Source organism: Typopeltis vanoorti, chromosome 21, assembly GCF_054136105.1.
Source record: "Typopeltis vanoorti isolate ZY-2024b chromosome 21, IOZ_Tvanoo_1.0, whole genome shotgun sequence".
Classification (NCBI taxonomy): Eukaryota; Metazoa; Arthropoda; class Arachnida; order Uropygi; family Thelyphonidae; genus Typopeltis; species Typopeltis vanoorti.
The window spans coordinates 32672771-32694213 of record NC_143569.1 but is presented as its reverse complement, the minus strand read 5'-3'; the positions used below and the strand labels follow the sequence as shown (position 1 = coordinate 32694213).

The following is a 21443-nucleotide window of genomic DNA, read 5'->3' as shown; positions in this document are numbered from 1 at the left end:
TTACCTCCACTGGTAATTGGTAAATTTAAAAAGCCAAGTTGTTTTAAGAACGTGAAAAATCTGCCTACTACTGCCAGCAGCACAGCATGGATGACCAGCAGCATCTTCACATCCACTATGCATGTTCTGGATGCTAAAATAGGGACAAATCACTGCAAAATACTACTACTGCTAGACAAATGTCCTGCAGGTCAGAAACATTAGATTAGTGTTCTTTCCCCCTAATTGTATAAGTGAGCTTCAGCCGTTATCTGGGCATCATCAATGCATTTAAATGGAAATATAGAAAAATGCTTGTTGAAAAAGCTGTGTTTATGCATGATAATAGTATGGACCCAAAACAAATGACCATATCAATCCTTGATGCCATGCATTATGTGGCCAAAGCATGGTTGCATATTACTCCTGAAACCATATCCAACTGTTTCCGGAAGGCAGGAGTTATGTTTTGCAGAAGAGGAACAACTACAGGAGGAGGAAGATATGTCAGTACCCAACAACTGTGATGGATGAGTCTTCCTCATTTCAAGACTATGTTGATGCTGGTATGATCATATCAATGGTACCAAGTGTAGAGGACATCCTTTCCAACCACCTTGGTGAAGAAGGGGAAGAAGTGGTTGAAGAAGACTGTAATCAAGAACCTACCATCCCTACTAATAAAGAAGCAATGGAAGCTATCTCTGTTTTGAGGCGGTATATTGCAAGTGCATCAGGAGACGATAGGGCATTTAATGCCTTATACACTGTGGAGAGGCAGGTGGAACTTATAAGAGTGTAGAAAGAGAAAAAACAATCAACAATTAAAGATTTTTTTAAATTGATAAATGTAAGTAATTGTAAATTCAGTTATTAAATTTTGTAATCTAGGATGTAGACTCACATACTAGCAGTAAGTCATCTTTTAGCCTTTTTTAGTGATTTTTTTACATTTCCTGCCTATTTACACTTTTTTTTCATCAGTCCCCTAAAAAGTGTAAAAAAGGGGTTTTACTGTATTTATAATATATTTATATAAAATTTATATATATATATAAATTACTGTATTTATATATATACACACACACCTGGAGTGCTTAAGGGTCAAAGCTGTATAACTGAGAGGAGACCTCCACATAGCCTATAAAGGAATGCGGAGAACCGACCAGGCCTTCTCGTGGTGCACCCTGTTGGATATCTACTTGGATACTGAACGAACGAGGATGGGCTGACCTAATTGTATTCTTATTGGTTAAACCAAAATAAAAAATGATGATACACATGACAAAATTTCATGCCGGCTGGGGCGTCGCCTGGTTGAACAAGGCCCCCGTTGTTTTCGCCAGGGAACCAGGGCGAACAGCGAAAAGTCAGCAACTGGAACAAATCTGAATAACACACCCCAACTCAACATCACCAGAGTTAAAGATTGGTACTATCAACATAAGAAGCCTGAATGGCAAAGAAATGGAGCTAGCTGAGGAATTAGATAAGTACCAGATCGACATAATAGGGGTGACTGAAACAAAAAAGACCAAAACTGGTGAGATCTTTCTGAGCAATAAATACAAAATGTTATATTCAGGCAATGACAATCAAGGAAAAGGAGTAGCCATAGTATTCAACACAAAATACGGGGCTAATCTTGAATGGCAGTCAGTCTCAAGTAGAGTAATGTGGGCAAATATGAGAATGGGAAGCTGGACAATGAGACTTATTTGTGCCTGTGGTCCCACAGAAGGTAGAAGTGGAGGAATTTTTTGAGGCTTTAAAAAAAGCAACTGACACAATAAAAAAGGAAACGTTGGTCCTTCTTGGGAATCCAAATAGCAGCGTAGGAAATGATTGTCAGACATACAAAAATATTTTGGGAAAATTTGGAGAAAAGAGCAAAGCTAATAATAATGGCAAATATCTGTTGGATTTCTGCTCAGGACATGGACATTACTAACACCATGTTCCAACATAAAAATGTGCACAAATTCAAATGGAGAGAAGAGGCAAGGAATAAGAAAAGTCTCATTGACTATGTTATCGTTGATAGTGATGTTTTCTCCCTGGTGCAGGACACCAGAGTGTACAGAGGATTTGAAATTGGAAGTGATCACTATTTAGTCTTGAGCAGGATAAAATTGAATTTCATATTGAAAAGAATAACATGTAAGAAAGTTTTAAAGCGAATAAAGTTGAGCAGCTCTCAGATGTGAACTGTAGACTAAAATACATAAAGATTATTGAAGAAAAAATGAGAGTTTCAGAACAGGAATCAAGCCTTGAAGAAAGCCCTGATTGATTCAACTAGAGAGACATGTGGTGAAGTTGTCTGCAAGGATAGAAAAATTAGAACTCCATGGTGGACGCAGGAAAAGAAAAAAGCATATCAAAAGTTGCTGGCAAATAAGTCAGCTTGTGCTCTTAGAGAATACAGAGACAAATGCAAGAATGCTAAACACTGTGTAAAACTAGCTAAATAAAAGTCATGGGAGGACTTTGGCAAGAACATAGAAAATAAATATCAAGAAGGTGGTAAGATATTTTGGAGGTTGTTGAAGAAGCTTAGGAATGGTGGGAAAGAGTGCTGTAAAAGGAGTTAGAGATGATACAGGTGACATGAAAACGGGAGAAAAAGATATCCTTGAAGTATGGAGTAATTACTTTGAAAGACTTTCCACTCAATGAAAGTCTTTCAAAGTAATTAAAAGTCTTTTAATTACTTTGAAAGACTTTCATTGAGTGGGATAAGAGTCATATGCCCTATATAGAAGAGAACTACCATTCAGCCTTCAAGGAGGCTGCTACGGTTGCCCATTCAACAGGAAACCTAAATAAGAATCGAGGTCTAATCCTACCGGAAATTTGGAAAGCTTTAATCAGATCACTAAACATCAAAGAAATGAACTTTCACGCCAATTACATTATGTCTCATAACAAATAAATCATGTTCCCGAGACACGTGCGTTGTCTCGCACAATACTAATTTTTTATGAATTAGAACTGTCAGTTAAAACCTAGTCTGTTACCTTCATATAGCTTACCAATTGTATTCCCTGAAGATCATCAACATAAATTGTGAATCATCACAACCTTAAACCACTTCAGGAATCTTTAAAGATGAGATTTTTTTTCTCACAATGGCAGTTGCATTTAGAACTGCTTTGAAATTGGTCCACACCTTGCATTATGCAAGAATATTCCATGCTTTTGTGACAGTATAGGTCAAACTGGAGTGACACTGAATAAAAAAATGGCTCACTTTGCATTTTCTCAGAAAATAAATTTATGTGGTGTACCCTCCCATGGTGATTTCTTGGAAATATTGTGTAGTAATCTCTTAAGGACATTTAAAACTGCTTAATTTACCAAACCCTCCCTTAAAACTTCTAGCCTGTACACCAAATATGTCAAATGATTCTTGTAGCTAAGCTGTGTTAAAACTAATAAAAGAAAAAGTACTGTTAAGAGTTTTAGAGGTTTATTTATATATTCTAGTATATTAAATCTGAGTAAATCTTATTAGTGCCCACATTTTTAAATCTAAAATTTTCTGCTTTAGATCAAGTTCCTTCATAGTAATTGGCTAACTTTCTGTACTGTAATTTCACCATGGTACCAACTAATTACAAAAATTTAGTATTGTGAAGTCTATTAAAATTATAAATATCTCATTTTGATGTGCCAGTTGTTTCATTGAGGTATATACTCTTAATAGAGGAGTGTCTAGACTCCTCGCTTTCCTTTCTACTAATGCGTGTGTATATATATATAAATATATAGCCTGACATTTTTTTAACAATTTTTTTCTTTGCTTTTACAGGGTTGGTTTAGATTTATATGAGGGTACTGTCAGAGATAACAAAAAAGCAGGAGTTCTTGAGCCAGCAGTCTCAAAAATAAAATCATTAAAATTTGCAACTGAAGCAGCAATTACAATTTTACGTATTGATGATCTTATTAAGTTGCAGGCAGATAAAAAGGATGATCACAGGTATAGGTGTGGAGATGATGACATGTAATACTTTGCAAATTTTAGGAAGATAATTTGCCAAACAGCCAATGCATTTAAGTTAAATTAATGTAATGTTGAACTTCAGCTGTAAAATATTAAAATTCATATAATACAGTTCAGTGTGATCATTGATTCCATTTTGGATGTTTTGTTTCTATTTAAATGTTAACTATGCAACAATAAAACCAGGCCAGCAGATGGCAGGACGTTTAGTTACTATACAATAAAAATATGATTGTAATTCAGCATTTTATGTTAAACATAGGTAAAAGCATGATCAATAAAAATGTTCACCTATTTTACCTTTTTATTTTGTATGATGCAGGTGAACTTTTTTTTAAAACACATAGATGGTTAAAAGGCTTGCTTTTCCCACATAATTGAAGAGCAAGGGTTTTGTAACAAAATACATTAACTCTGCTTGTCCTAACATTCAACAGTTACTAAGTTGTCAGGTGACTTGCGTGCATGTGATTAGTATTTGTTAACTGCATGTTTAATTTTTAATGTGTTCACCATTTCAAATTAAAAAAAAAACTGTGCAGCAAATTATGGCACTATTATTTTCATGTTATAATAGTGCCATATACTATTATAACATGAAAATTGATGAATTATAATTATCCCTATTGTTTATTACTTTCACTTAGCACACATTAATTGATGGATTAATTAATTGCATTTAGCAAGGTTTTCCTGTACTCACTATAAAACCTCCATAGTTTTAGAGTATTAATACTATTCCAAATGCTTCCATTTGACCATAACAGTTAAAGTATTAATATTTTAGCACCCAAAAAAAAACTACAGCAATCCCTCGGTTAGTGCGCCTAACTAATGCGTTCTTTAAAACAGGCGCATTAATCAAAAACGCACTAATCGAATAAGTTTTAAAAGAGGTAAACCATGAGTAGACATATAACTCTACTTCATTCCAGATGGCTTACGTCTATCCCATTTATGGGAGATAGTACTTTACAAATCAGCTAATCTTTCCTAACTTTTTATTGTATTAATTTTTTTTTTTTTTTTTTTTTAGGAAAGTTATTTACCCTTTTTAGTTATCTTACACCAGCTACTTAGGTGGTGCTTTTTGGAATTGTCAGTTAGATTTTAATTTTGAGCTTAATGTATTGAAGATGCCTGTGACACACAGGCGAAAATTATACTAATAAATAATCTTTCTACGCGAGTTTTTTCCGTTATTTATTGTGCACTAATCGAATATAGTAACCTATGGGAAAATGTATAATTCATTCGAATTTTAGAGGTGCATTAATCGAGGGATTACTGTATTCACATTTGTAACCTATCTTATCTAACAGTGATAAAACTATATAAATTCGAATTTGTTAGGAAAGGAACTTTGTAAAGGAAACTAAATCCTGAAATAAAATCTTGTTCTACACTGCTTAGAAGTCAGTAGACATCCCCCATTGTGCCATGTAACGAGTCGCGTATTTGTAGCCGGTATAAATTGGAGGAATATGATGTTCCCAAGTGAAACTGAGTGAAATGGCTGCAAGAAAGGAACTGACAAAATTTGAGACATTATGATAGGATGTCATGTTGCAGGCTAATCTGTTGGGCAAGCTTTTGATAAATTGGGCCATTCCAGTCTTCCATCCCAGTGTGGTACCATTCATTGATACCACACTGGGATGGAAGAACCGGAGGTCAAGTGCCAATGACCTACCAAACTCACCAAATGTAACTATAGGATGCTTTGAAAGATAATATGTAAAAACTGACATTCATTTATTGACATGTTGAATGCAGAGTTCCAGGTTATGCCTGGAACTCTGCACAAAAATATTCAGAACCAAGACTCACATGGTTTACCATGGTAGGACTGCAATGTGCAACCCCCACATTACCTGAACCAATATACAGCATCATCTTCAGTGGTCCAAAGAGTATGTACAGTGGGACTTGGAAAGCTGTGTTATGGAGAGACAAATCATGCAACACCCTCTACTGGCAGATTCTTGATGAATGTCTCTTACTAGAGTGTGTAACCCCAACTATGAATTCAGAGATGGCAGTGTGATGGTACAGTCCTCTTCTTCCTGATTTGGCCTTAAACATGTTTGTGATGCCACAAACATTGAACTCTGAGGGGTATCTGGACATCTTGGCCAATGCAATGCTTCCCATGTTGTGGAATTTCTACAGAACTGTTTCTTGCAGCAAGACAATGCACCACGCCATACGGCTGCTGCTGTAACTGCATGTTTTGTGGATATGAATGTTGCAACAATAGACTGGCCTCCATAGAGTTGAGATGAACTGGAGCATCAGGCGAGGTCAATGGATGTCTGCCCCATGGCAGTCCAGGACCTCTTTACATGCCTACAGGAAGAATGGTCCAAAATTCCCATAGATCATTATTGTATGCCCCATAGGACTGCTGTAGTTATTCCAGCAAAAGGTCCATCTTATTAAGTTGGGCCATGAGTATTGGTAACATTCATAACAGGCCTTCACAGTTAAACATCAGGAGAAATAAATATAATTCTAGTAGATAGGCTTATGTTGGTTACTTATAACTATTGTTTTTAAGGAAATAACAAACATGCTAAAATATTACAAAAACATTAATATTGTCCCATATTTTGGCAATATTACATTGTCATCATCAGGGTTCACAAAAAAAAAAAAAGAGCATGCTGGCACTAACACTGTGCAAATTGGGGTAGTGTTGTGTAGTCAAATTTGTTGACGTTTGGATTTTTTTTTAGGACTGAGGCAGATTTGAGGAATGGCCTTTCATATTTGTATTTTCTGCAGTGTAATAGGGCCCTTCTTCCAACATATCTAGTGATGGGTGTCCAAAGTGTGGGCAACAAGTACTGAATGGCTGTGTTGGTGGAACCGGATTTAGTCCTTGTGTTCAGAAATCCTGATATTGGCAATAGTAAGATGGGTTGCAATTACAAAGAACCTGGTAGGTCTTGGGAATAGATAAGGGATGCCAAATTTTTATGTTGTCTTAAGTAGTTGTATTTCCTTGGGATTTTTGGATCTCATCTTCTTTTTACCCTGCGGTGTCGAGAGTTTATTAATCATCAGACCTCAAACTGTTCACAGGATAAGGTGGTCAGTCCTATGGCCTGGTGTATCCTATATCCTGTAGTGTTGAGTTCTCAAGGCTGGTTTGCCTGCTTTGCATGATGAAAAACCCCAGGATAAACTGGGAAAAAACCCTACTGTCCACGCCCAAGACCGGCTAACTTGGCTATGGCTGAGGAAAATCCATCGCTGACGGAATCTAACCTAGGACACTCCTTCCCTAGGCATATGGTTGCGAAGCGCACAGCCACTAGGCTAACCACACGGACATGGATTTTTGCATGTGCCCTGATATACAAGGTGGTTTCAAGACTAGTTTTGTAACATGCCAACAGATGGCAGTACAAGGCTGCAGTCACAGGGAGCATCAGCCTTCATACGTCAGCGTGCCAAAATACATTGTCCTGTGTACATCGGGAGCTGTGCAACCGGTGCTATTCTGATCACGTGCATTACCACGTCTGCAATTTCATCATGGACAGCAAATTAGAATAAAGAGCAAACATGAAATTCTGCGTAGTGAGGTCTACTGCCAGGTTTTAAGGCATCTGAGGGAGGACATTTGGCAAAAGCGACCAAATCCGCAAAAAACTGGATACTCCACGATGACAATGCACCCTGTCACTGAGCTCTCCTCACATGCGAGTTTCTCGCCGGAAACAACATTATCTCACTTCCACACCCACCCTACTCTTCAGATTTCGCCCTCCTCCCGAAGATGAAGATCCAGCTCAGAGGTCACTGTTTTGACCATTGCGGAGATCCAGCACCAATCACAGAAGGTGCTTGACATGCTTCGAAAAGAAGACTTCCAGGACATATTCCAGAAGTGGCAGGAACGCTGGGAGCGCAATACAGTGCTCCACTATTTTGAAGGTGATAAGTGTATAACAGAGCTAGTCTCGGGGGGCAGAGAGTGCTGGACCTAGTAATTGCAACTGAGAATGTGTCTGTAACGAACATGACCATGTTGCCACCAGTTGGTGAGAGTCACCATAAGGTCATGACTTGGGAGATGGCTAAAGGAGTGGAATTTACAATTAAGACAGGGTACATGTGGAATTACCGGGCTGGTAAGTATGACACGCTTAGGAGTGTGCTTGGCGCAGTGCCATGGCATGTAAAACTGCAAGGGCTGGATGTTGATAGTTTTTGATACCACCTCGTATATGGAATAATAAATTTTGTGTAATCTCTGCTCTGAAGGGGGAGAGGATTGGGTGGTTTTGCAGTCAAAGGGTTATAATATACTGGGGAGGGATTGTAGCAATTTGCTAAGTGTTGAGAATATGGTTAAATTCAGTAGATAGGGAACCCATCAGAACTGATTAATTTTGCCCTGTTATATAGGATCAAAAATACCTTAGACTTCATTCAAGTCATTTCCTCCCAATATTTTAGGCCTATTTCAGTTCATGAAAATTCTCCAAACAGGGTACAGCAATGGGTTCTCCACCCCTGATTAACTTCTTCATGGAGACATTTGAAGAAAAAGCCTTAAATTCTGCCCCACGTATAAACCTACCAGCTGGCTATGCTACGTAGCTGATGTGTTCTCCATATGGCCTAGATACATTCTACAATTTCTTAACACACTAAACAATCCACGTCGCAGAATCCAGTTTGCCTTAGAAAACAGTCTTCCATTCCTGGACATTGATTACACACTAGCATTCTCTGTTTGAAAACCAAATACAGGTAGATCACATTCTCCAGCAGTCATACCACCTCTCCTCCCAACAGTATGGGATTATAAAAACCCTATATATATATAACAGGGCAAAATTAATCAGTTCTGATAGCAGAATGTGATAAATGGTGAAAGACGTTGCATTTTTCACACATAAGTAGGTCATCAGCCCTCAGTAAGATGACTGACTTATGTAGAACCTAGCAAGATCAAATTCCTCTCTTCTTTCTGTTTCAATGTTTATCAGACTGCTATTGGGTTGTTAGCTTCATGGTACTGTCAAAAGTACATTGAAAAAGTGAGCTGATCTAGCATCTGCAGTTTCATTTCCCTTAATTCCAGTGTGGCTGGGAATCTAGCACAAAGCAAATATCAAAATTAAGGGTCTTCAATTTGAACAACAGTTGTAAAACCTCAAAAAGCAAGATGTGGATTATACACAGGAGAGGAAATAGTCTGTAAAGAACTCTGTGTATAAACACACTTTTGGTAACAGTTTTCTTTTACAAGCTGAATGCCATGCAGCCTCTGTTGTATAATTACTGCAATCAAAAGGATTTAGTTGGAGGGTTGGTCGATTGGTAGAGCCTCTGCTACTAATGGCTCAGTTAAGCAAGTTTGAGCACGGTTAGTAGTTGGAAGAGGACCAATCTCTCCCTCAATGAGTCTTTGGACTCCCTGGAGGTGTCAAATAATAATAATATATCAGGAAACACTGCAGTCTCAGATCTTGAACAATCAGTATAGATGAGCAAGAAATCAGTGATCCGCTCTGTGTGCATTAAATAACTGCATGTAGGTGGATAGAGTGCAAACCTGCCACAAAGGAATGCTGTTATGTTTAGTGGAAATGACATTCTTGACAGTTATTACTTGCATAATCTTATAAACAAACATTCATACCAAGAAGTATGCAGTCTGACATGATATTGAGCTTTTTAATGCAGAGAAAAGATGCTGGTCAACGTAGGATGCTCTGGAGGAAGAGACTATTTTTAGGGTATAGTTGAGACTTTTTTTTTATTCTTGAGAGACACTTCTAACATTAAGATTTATAAACATGTTACACAGTACCCCCCTTCATACCAGATCAAGTGTTGTCTAGAATCGGAAGAAAGACTAAAACAACTCCTCTGTAAAGGATACATTAACCCATTGTCCAATTTTTATGGACACAACACCACTGAAAATGTGCTCTGCAATGAGCTGTGGATAAAGAGATGCAGACTACAGGTCTTCGGGTGTGTAAGCCAATGTTTGCAGATGTCTTGCCACAGTTTGTCAAGATATCCATCGACCCGTGCTTGCATGGAGCTGACTTGTCTTGGTACATAGATTATGTTTTGCTGTTATAATCAAAAATCTGTCATGCTCTGTGATAGAGTGAGTGTGACCTCTTAACAAATGTAACATATTCCTTTGGTTTGAAACGCTGTCCAGAGCCTGGATACAATGCTATATGAGATTCCAAACTGACAATACAGCAATCCCTCGATTAGTGCGCCTAATGCGTCCTTTAAAACAGGTGCTTTAATCGAGTATAATAACCTATGGAAAAAAGTATAATTCGTTCCTCAAATTTCTGTTTTGACCCTTGATTTTTTTTATAAAAGATGCACAAAAATAACATGAGGCATAAATTAATCATTTATCCTGGTTTGGTGTAATCTCTCAAAGTTAATGAATCCAGCAAAAGAAAATCTGTACATAAACTTTTTTTTAACTTTTCATTTAGGTTTCAAAATAACAGCTTTTTTTATTCAAAACTTTCTCCAAAACCTCTTTCTAAACAGCTGGGTTTCTCCTTGGCCCCCATTATCAGTATTTTTTAACCTGTCATATGTTAACAATACAGATGACAGAACTATTTTCAGTTCTGTCATCTGTATTTATTCTATTTACAGATGACAGAACTATTCAAAACACACTGCAAAAAAGCATGCATTTATCACAACCTATACAACAAATGACTGGCTGTTAAAATATAAGCAATTTCATAACAATTAGTATTATGCAAATTTGGATAAGTGTAAATTTTCACTATTAAAGCTAAGATTTTTTTTAACCTAAATACCAGATCATGATATTAATGTAATTTATGTAAAGAATAAGATATCAAATAAATTCAAAATTTATGCAGTCAACTCTCAGCTATAGCTATAGTAAACTTATAAGGACCCTTTGGAATAGCTTTGAAACTACTGAGGCCTTCCTGGCTGAGAGTTTAGTCATTTGTTACACTGAATGTAATGTCATAAATATATAAATTAAGTGGATATTAAATCCAACATTATTTCAAAGCTGAATACAGAAACTATAAAAGTTTCGGCGAAGTTTGACCAGAGAGCTTACTGGAATATACTTGCCGCCATACTACGAGTTGCCCCAGCCAAAACGATAGGAAGCACGATCACTAGTAAGCATCCGTATATTCGCCTCCTATTGTTTGTTTGATAAAGTTTCACTAACCTGACAGCTGTTTCAAACTCATTAGTTTTTGTCTAGCCAGAAACCGAAGAGAGCAAAAACTCTCAGTACTAAAGTGTGGGAGAGATGTATTTTCCGTTAGCGAACTCTCAGTCAGTGCATAACCTATTCACTAAAGTAATTTACTAAAATAAAGAGCCGAACCAATAAGTTTGAAACAGCTGTCAGGCTAGTGAAACCTTATCAAACAAACAACAGGAGGCAAATATATGGACTTACTAGCGATTGTGCTTCCTATCATTTTGGCTGGGACAACTCATAGTATCGCGGCGAATATATTCCCGTAAGCTCTCTGGTGAAACTTTGCCAAAACTTTTATGGTTTCTGCATTCAGCTTTGAAATAATGTTCTATTGAGGGTTAAGGAAGAATATATGAAGGGTAAAGTTGGAGGCACTGATATGAGGAAGTGATATATTTTCTTGTAGTTGGAGAGAAGAATTGGAAATGATAATATTTTATAATTTCTGTATTCAGCTTTGAAATAATGTTTGATTTAATATCCACTTAATTTATATAATTTTGCATTGCCGAAGTGAAACCTTTTGGCTTTTATTTTAGTCAATTTTTTTTTTTTAATCCAAAAAGGAAAAATTCATCTCCAAAAATATCACTTCAGTATTAAAATTTGCAAAATTCTACCAAACATATGCAAATAAATACAAAACTGGGTTTTTTTAACAAAATAAAATATTGCTTTGCTATAATTTATTATTATAGATAATTTTCTGTAATATCAAGTACTTTTTTTTTTTTTTGAGATGTACAGCCACAAATAAATTCAATTTTTAAAGGGAAAAAAATCAACTATTACACTATATTATATACTAAAATGTTGAGCTCGTTTTTCTGGAAGAGGGAGTGTTGCTGTGAGTACTCAGAAGACTGGCAAAATCTCAGAACATTCATTAATTAAGATGCACATTTTTTTTTTTAATGGAATGAGTAATATTAGTAAGCACTGAGTAGAAAATAAAAAAAGTTTCAGTCTGCAAAAGTATAAATTGGAAAAAGCTCTTTACTTGGTAAAATACTACCTAATTCTTTAAAGCATTCTGTAACTTTGAGATGAGTATGTAGGATAACAAAAAAGATAAAATATTGAATTCATTAATATTTTATTTTTATTGACATTACCATAGTGTAGTGCAGTTAACATTTAAGCAGGTGAAATGTTAATAAAGGAAAGGGGAATCACTTAGAATTGAAGTCCAATTACTAGACTCCTCCTCTATATGGGATATGCAGAGAGCTGACCAGGGTTTTCTGAGTGACCTAATATTTAAACCAATCCTCAACTTATATTAGGTATTAATTCAGATATTAAACATATGAGAATGAACCATCCATTCTACAATGACAAAGCAAAATATAACAGAGAAATTTGCAAAACATGACAATGTTTGGAAAGGGCCTTTTTTTTTTGTCAAGAAGGCATAGGAAATGAAAGGTCATCTATTGAAATAACTTCCATTAAACTGCATCAAAAGAAAAGAGAACAAAATATTACACTGATATAGCTCTGAGACAAAGATGAAAATGTTCTAAATAAAATTTAAACAAAATTTAAACAAAATCATTTCTTCACTATAGATCAGGAAAAGGAGATAGTTGTAGTAATGTAAAAACATGATATAAACTTCTTCAATGGAAATTTTTGAAATACAAAATTTCAAAATGGGAAATTAGACGACATAATTATTCTCCTACAGACAGCCAATACTGAAGAAACATGAAAGAAAAAAAAATCGAATCCTATTGCAACAGCAACATTTTCATAAAATAGGAGAAAAGGATAGAGATCTAAATAAGGTTTGTAAGCTAGCATTCATAATAATATATTTCATGCTAATAAAATCCAATTCAGAAAGCCAAAAAAAAAAATAAATAAAAATCAGGATCTTCAATTGTGGCTAGGAAAAAATCATCTTATAGAATGCAATAATTCAGAAAATGTTCTTGAGGAAAAGCATTAAGGCTGCAGATTTTTATCTTACAGTAGACATGGATGTTTGATTGTCTTTAGCTGGGAGATGAATTTCATCACCCAATGCAAGACTACTGCCTTAAGTGGCTTGAAAAAGTTCCTTGTTTGGTTTCTAGAGTAGGGTTTCTGTATTATATTATGTAAAAAAAATCACATAAAAGTAGAGGGAAAATAAATCCTTAACCCACCCATAGTACCAATATAAATGAACTATAGGCTCATGGGTGGAAATCACATAAAAATTGCATACTTTTATCTAATAGTATTTAATATATTTAAATACCTTAATGATGCATACATGAATATGAAGTTTGCACATTCATATAAGAAAATTTAATTTCATTTCATGAACAAGTATAAAGCAATTGCAGTGTTATTTTGTAACTTTGCTTTGCATAACAAGCAGCTAAGCATCGATGGTTAAGGAAAATGCATAAGTTAAAAAAAAACTTAAGATGAAAGTGATGATCTCAGCAAGTCAAATGCATATACAATTTTTTCTCTTTCTCACCCAATACACATGCAAGAGGCATTTCATTCCCAAAGCTTTTCACAGTTAGAAATTTTATTTAAGAGAAGTATCAATATTTTGTCCATTGCAGGGTCCCAATGAAGTTTGCTCCCCTCTGCAATATTTAACTACTGATATTACAAAACACATTTCCCAGCTGTATTTTTTTTTTCTTAGTGTGCAGGCCAAAATAAAATCAGTACTTATAAGATTTCACTGGAGATTAAGTTTCAAGAGTTCAAAATGCTTTCTAATATGTTAGTATGAGGCCATAACTGCTCTATTAGCTGAAGAAAACCCATATATGTGTACTTCTTTTTTTCTTCATACAAAATCACTACAGAAAACTTCCCATGAAACTATGCAATTAACAGTTTGCTTATGAATATAAAGAACATGATTACATACCACAAAGAAAAAGTGCTACTTTTGTTGTCTATCAGGTACATTCTGTGGTACTGGGCACTAACAGGAGAAATCACATAAAAAGAACTCTAACATTTGTTTTTTCACACCTAATGTTCTTTTTATGAGATTTGTCCTGTGAGTACTCAAGTTGCAGTTTATTCATATTATGCAAGAGCCTAAAACAGTTTTGAACGGTAACATAGTGAAGTGTTAAAACAATATGCAATTCAAATACATAGTGTAATGTGCCAATGCCAAAAAAAAAAATACAGATTTTTCAAGTGTTCTTTAACATTTTTTTCCCCACAACTATGCTCTTTTTTATATAAGATTTCTCCTCAAGTATAGCCAGGTACTTGTGGATTATTTATATTATTCAAGATACAAAAATAATTTTGAACAGTAACATAGTGAAGCGTGAAAAAAACATACAATTAAAAAACTATGAAAGCTACAATTAACTGTTTACTTAAATAGTCAAACAGATTGTCAGCATGGATATCCGAAAGGCTTAAGGTGATAGGTGATTTTCATTTTGCCAAATGGTAGACCACCCTCTCCTTATTGAAGTTTGAAAAAAGTATTATGCCTAGGTTCCGAGCTAATCTAACCCTTATCCCAACTACAATGGCAAAATTAATGAGAAAAGAGAACTGCAGTGCAAGTAACCCATCTTGCAACTGTTTCATAAAAAGATGATTTTTACCCATCATATTAACAAACAGAATTCATATACTGAATATGAACATTATATTATTTATTATCAATATTATATATTATCAATAAAATAATAGAGCAATTATAAAAAATAAATATGAGGATAAAGTATTGGTTTTATATACCATACAATATAATGATGAAAGAACAAATACCTAGTAAAATGGTGAGAGTTGGAAAGAAAAATAAATAAAAAAAAACAATAAAAGCCTTTAGTCTAATTATTGGAGGCAACAAAAGCTGGAACTAGCAAAATAAAAATTATAGAACGAAGTATAAATAAAAGGATATTAAAAAAAAGTGCCAAGTCACAGGCAAAAGAAGACTGGAGGAAAAAAATGTAATTCAGTCCCATAAAGACACAAAAAAGATTTTTTATTTATGTTCTTTAATCTTCATATATTATAGTGCAAACCATTCAACTTTTAATAAATAAAGCTTGGCTTATCATGAATGTGAGATAACCAAAATGTTTCCATCTTTTATTACCTTTCTTGTTTGAATGTTATTTTGAATATTTATACCTACATTTTTGGGGATGCATGGGATCAAACCATGCAGACAGTACATGTGCTTATATGCATGGTGTTTGATAAGATGCAAAACCATTGATGTTTTGCATCATAGTTGTAAATAAACAAAACCACCAAAATAAAGTGCATGTTTTAAACTGTCAAGTGCAATTTACTTATATTTGACTAGCTAGCTAGCTATACTAGTGAACCTATATTTTTAACCAGGAAATCCACACTCCTCTTTATGCTTTATAGTGGCAATAGTATACCATTCCAGTTCCTTTGCCAATCGTTCTGCTTTGGAGATAGCCTGGACGGATTCTGTTGCACCATCTTCAGTGAAGGTTTCATGGACAATAGGATTGGTGGCGATAAAAGGAAGGGTAACCATACCAAGCTCTCCTAAAAAAGAACGGAGCTGGATACCTGCTTCCATCCCACCACCTGGTCCTGTAAGAAAACAAGTAGCTGTTACAAAAAAAGTATTAAAAAACAACCTAAACCCAAAAACAGTATTTTTTTACTTGTGTTTTGGATTTCTTCATGGCAGGATGCATTAATAAAGTATAATTTTTTTTTTTTTTAATTCTTCATGCATCTCTACAGCATTTTGTATTTTTTTGTATATCTGGTTTAATGCATTTTGCTTTGTCATCAGGTGGATCACAAATTTCATCACCCAGTGCAAGACCACTGCTCTGCTTACTAGAAGATGCAAGAAATAAATAAAAATAGAAAGAAAAAAAAAATATCCTTTACCTACCCATGGTACAGATCAATGTTTCCTTTATGCTGTGCACATGCACACACTGTTAAAAAAAAAAAAAAAAAAGGTAGTGCATAAAACTTTTGCTTTCAGAATTTCTAATTTTACAATAAATTTTTGAACATACTATAAAAATGAATTATATGATATACGTGTATATAAGAATATGAAGGGGGTGGGGGGGTATACAGAAATCTCTTAATTAATGCGTTCTTTAAAATGGGCGTATTAACACGTTCGCTGCCACGCTACTTCGGCATAGTCTGTTCCCGTACGCCGAGCAATTTTACTTCTTCAAGGTCAGTACGGTAACCTCGTTGCCAGCGGTAAGCGTCATACGAGTATACTCGTAGTTGGCTTGTACAGAGCACATACTATCTATGAATATACACGGTTTTGCTGCTAGTGCCACAAGCCAAGCATTTTCACTTCTTCAAGGTCAGTATGGTAATCTCATTGCCGGCGATAAGTGTCATACGAGTATACTCTTAGCTGGCTTGTGTAGCTCATATATGAACCACGAGTATACTCGTAGTTGGCAGCGAACGTGTTAATCAAAAACGCACTGATCAAATATAATAGCATAAGGGAAAAAAGGATAATTTGTTCCTCAAATTTTTTTTGACCCTTAATTTTTTTAGTAAAAGAATTAGGGTATGTCTCATGGCCTAGTTAAAGGAAAACCATGAAACTGAAAGACAATAAAACATTAAAAATATAAATTTATTATTCTACTTCTTAACAAAGAATTGAGCTAATATAGTTTGATGGGATTGTGTTTTTTTTCATACAACTGACGGTACGGCCCTATTGACTTTTCTACTCTGCTGCAAATTTTACTGCTTCTCTCTTCATCAGGGTCAGCCTCTAAGCATTGCTGCTTAAAAACTTCGATTGTATGAAAAATGTTTTCAAATTGTTTCTGTGAAATCTCTTTTGGCTGACTGCCAGTGGTTAAATTTTCTTATATTCTTCAGGATCTTCCTGCTGTGCATCTAAATTTAGCAGGTTGGAATCACTCAATTCCTCAGAATGAGATTTAATTAACTCATGGAGGTTATCATTGCCAATCTCATCAAAACCCAGTTCATGCCCGATGTTGGCAATTTTCTCAACAACATTATCCATTTCATTTGAAAAGCCTCTAAAATCATTTGCACAATCTGCTTCCAAATGGTTCACATATTGCTAGCAGTAATTTCATTTCAAGATTGATGAATATTTTCAATAGCAGATTTAACATTAAATTTCTTCCAGAATTCTACTAATGTCATAGAATTCTCTCCAGGTAGTATGCCTTAAAGGTTGAGATAATCCCCTGGTTCATGGGTTGTATGAGAGAAGTTGTATTTGGGTAAAAATATCACTTTAATGTTCTCACACAATGAATCAAGAGAAGTGGAATGATCAGGTGCATTGTCTAAAATAAGCAGAACTTTAAAATCAAGATTATTTCGTTTGCAAGAATTCTCAACTGTTGAACAAAAATAACTTGTGAACCATCTTTCGAATAAAGCTTTAGTAATCCATGTTAGTAAGAGAATTAAGTAGTAGTGGAGAGGGCGAGGTAGAGTGTCCTCCCATGATGGGTCCTTGGACTCCATGGAGGTGTCACATTATAATAATAATGCCTGCATCAAGTTTTATTTTCATATAAGTGTTCTGGCTTAGTATACTTTGGTTTATGTATGAAATCTTCAATCTCTAACTGTATACATAGTATTTATCAGAAAAATTAAGCAGGCTTCTGCCTGCTCCATCTACAAGCCACCTTTAGATGATTCAGAAAACAGTATAGTCATTTCTAAGTTGTTTTTTTTTTGTGCAGACCAGTTCTACTACCCAAATGGAAGCTTGAATAAGATACCAAGACATTGATTAATCAAGTTTTGCCATCATTTGATTTCTGATAGAATGCAATAGAACAAAATTAATCCTTCATAAGCACCTGCATAGTGAAATTTAAAGAATAATGGGATATTGCACCTTTCGAAGAAAAACTTGCGTTTGATTGTTGTCATGATGAGAGGAATCTTTATAGGGCTTTTTTCAGTTGAAGCTCAATTAGCCAATTTAATATGAAAGTATCAGGGCTTTTCTCTAGGAAACTCTAGTTTTTCATCCTGCATATAAACAAATAAACTGTGTAGATTATGGATAGTGTTGTGGATGGAGGTTTAAGTAGTAGATAGTGGTTATTTATTTTGTATGGGGTTTCCCCCCCCCTCCCATCCCTTAGGACAGGATGAGTCCTCCTAATGAGAGATTAAGTATGTATGAGGGTTCTTTGAAAAGTCTGGTAAAAAAATAAGTTAAACACATTTTTTTTGGAAAAAGCCACCTTTATTTCTCAACATAGTCTCCTTCGTGGTCTATACATTTGGTTCAGGGAGTTTCCAATTTCTTCATCCCATCTAAAAAGTAGGATCTGTCAAGTTGTGTAAAACAGTCATTGACATCCTTGTTTGAAGAAACATTTTTTCCCACCAAGCCAAATTTTTTAAGTTTGGGAACAAGAAGAAGTCACACTGAGCCAAGTCTGGAGAATATGGTGGATGTGGAACCAATTCGAACCTCAATTCGTGCAATTTTGCCATTGCGATGGCCAATGTGTGGGACTGTCTTAATGAAAGAGCACTTTTTTGTGTGCCAATCTTGGCCTTTTTTCTTCAGTTCTTCTTTTAAACAGTCCAAAATGATGCATAATAGACTCCTGTTATTGTCTTATGCTTTTACAAATAGTCTATCATGATAATTCCTTGAGAATCCCACAAAAGTAGCCATCACTTTCCCAGTTGACAAAACGGTCTTCACTTTTTCACTCTTTCACCAGGCATTGTCCGCTGTTTTGACTGCTGTTTGGACTCAGGTGTGTAGTGGTGGATCCAAGTTTCATCTATAGTCACGAATCGACACAAAAAATCCTGTGAATAGCAATTAAACACTACGTTGAAATGTCTTTTCGCAAGCATTTTTGATCGACAATCAACAATCGTGGCACTAATTACACACAGCTTTTTCATGTGTAAATTTTCGTGCAGGATATTATACACCTGTTCAGTTGAGATGCTTACAATCTCAGCAATCTCATGCACTTCCATAATGATACCATGGATTTTGTCCATCATTTCCTTCGTAGTGAACTCAGTCGGGAATCCAAAGAGTACTTCATCTTCAATGGACTGACAACCACGTTTCAACTCATTTATCCAAAATATATAGTCTTTAATGCTGGTGCAGAGTCTCCATGAACTGCATCTCACTCGGCTTTGATGTGCGGGACCATCCACTTCTTCAAATAAAAGTGTTTTATCACTGCATGAAGCTCATTATTCTCCATTTTTATGAAAAATGTGAACACAATCATTTTAAATGTTAGCCAAAAGAGAACTACGCATCACACTTGGCTAAAATTTTGCCAAGGTTGATGAAAAAGATGATACATGCCGACACTGGTACGAATGAACGAACTGTGTCGCCATCTATTGGAAATTTGCCAAACTTTTCACACAACCCTCACTTTATGACTGTAGATCCATGAGTGTTCGCAGGGCTGAACCCAGGTCTTTCCGACCAAAGGGCTTCATCTATACTGAATGAGCTATGAAGGCTCTGTAGATAGTAGTGTTGTGTATAGACAGAGGATTAAGTAGCAGATAGTGGTGTTGTGTGTAGATGGAGGATTAAGTAGTAGACAGTGGTGTTGTGTATAGATGAAGGATTAAGTAATGTAGACAATGGTATTGTGTATAGAATAAATATCCTCCCTCAATGAGTCCTTGGAGGTGCCACATAATAAAAGCCATTTTCTACTAGAAAGCTATAAACCTTAATTACATAAATAAGAATGCCTACCATAAATTCTCCTGATTGTAAGAAGTAATATTGTTGAACATCCCACACAGTTATTGTTTTAAAATTAACTATCCTGCTTTTATTCCTTTAGACTAATGGAAGTTCCAACTGAGCTCTCTGTACTGTGACATGCACATCATTTCAATGTTCATTTTTTATTATTATTCTATTCCACTCATATGTAATATTTTTTAATAGTAATCCCATACATACAAATTATTAATAGTATGGTAGTACTGTGGATGAGCAGAAAGTTAAGAAGAAATTTGTTATCAATGGATTTGAAGACCTGCATATTGTATTCTTTAAGAAATACATAAGAAAAACTTTTCTAAAAGACACTGGAATGAAGAAAATTATTTCTGTGAACTGCCTGCAGCATGTTTATCAGATTTAGAAGCAAGCAAGAGAATTACTGATGCTATTCTGATTACAGCAACCATTGAAATATTTGTAGAAAATGCAAATAGCAGAAAACGGAATGCTCGTGTGTGTGTGTGTGTGTGTGTGTGTGTGTGTGTGTGTGTGTGTGTGTGTGAGTGAGTGAGTGAGTGAGTGAGTGAAAGAGAGAAGGAATTGGAGTGAATTAGTGAGAGATTGGTCATTAATCAATCTAACTACTCTCTTCTGTATCAAGTCAAGCATCTTTAGAAAGCTCTTAGAAGTATTACCACAAATGTGAGAACAGTAATCGATAGTTGGAAAGATTATGAATTAGCAGAGAATAGTTATTCATAGGAAAAATAGAAAGAGAAGATAAGAAATTTTAACAGCAATGAAAATTTATTGGAGCTCCCCATTAAGAAAGCTTGGAGATAAGAATCTAGGATTGTAGAAGTTAATATACTGGAAATTTTGCTGATTTGTGTAGTGCATGGTTTGTCAAATGAGGAAGTGGGGTGTAATGGTCATCAGCAAATCTGGATTGGAACTGCAGTCAACTAAAGTTCATTGATGAGCCATCGACCACAACACACGTACACCATCTTCTGATTTCTATAACCTAGTTGCAGAAATCAGAAGGCAGACCATATAATAGGAGCTCACTTAATAGGTCTGAACACTGTACCACAATCAACCAAATGCCTTAGAGATATGAAGAGCAACACCACCAGATTCCTGATCCACCCATTCTTGAATTTTGTCTTTAACCAACTTTTCCAATACTTTTACCACCACTCCCGAAATGGTGATTGGCCTGTAATTAACTACCGCAGTTTTAAAGCCACCTTTATGCAAAGGAACTACTTTGCCTTCCTTACACTCCCTAAGGTCCATACCAGAGTTCAAACTTAAGTTAAATAACCAAGTAAGAGGTGTTGATAATTTGCACATTTTATGCAACATCCGAGCTGATATTCCATCTAAACCTACAACAGTGTTCGCATTTAAATTTTGCAATATACTAAGTACCTCTGATTTCTTAACTTCAATTGTCACATTAGTTATTA

General features: G+C 35.3%; 2 protein-coding genes across 4 annotated transcripts in view; one reads left to right on the top strand and one right to left on the bottom strand.

The window, feature by feature from the left end:
- The window catches only part of CCT1 (chaperonin containing TCP1 subunit 1), a 151027-nt gene extending 146928 nt beyond the window's left edge, over positions 1-4099 (top strand). Inside the window, exon 12 of the mRNA XM_090410855.1 lies at positions 3794-4099. Coding sequence (XP_090266981.1) covers positions 3794-3992 — 199 coding nt within the window. The 3' untranslated portion in view covers positions 3993-4099. The remainder of the gene's footprint in view (positions 1-3793) is intronic.
- A 7875-nt stretch (positions 4100-11974) lies between these two features.
- The window catches only part of LOC150094721 (uncharacterized), a 31980-nt gene continuing 22511 nt past the window's right edge, over positions 11975-21443 (bottom strand). For all 3 annotated transcript variants that reach the window (XM_090410993.1, XM_090410994.1, XM_090410992.1), the window contains one exon: positions 11975-15821. In XM_090410993.1, coding sequence (XP_090267119.1) covers positions 15589-15821 — 233 coding nt within the window. In that variant the 3' untranslated portion in view covers positions 11975-15588. The remainder of the gene's footprint in view (positions 15822-21443) is intronic.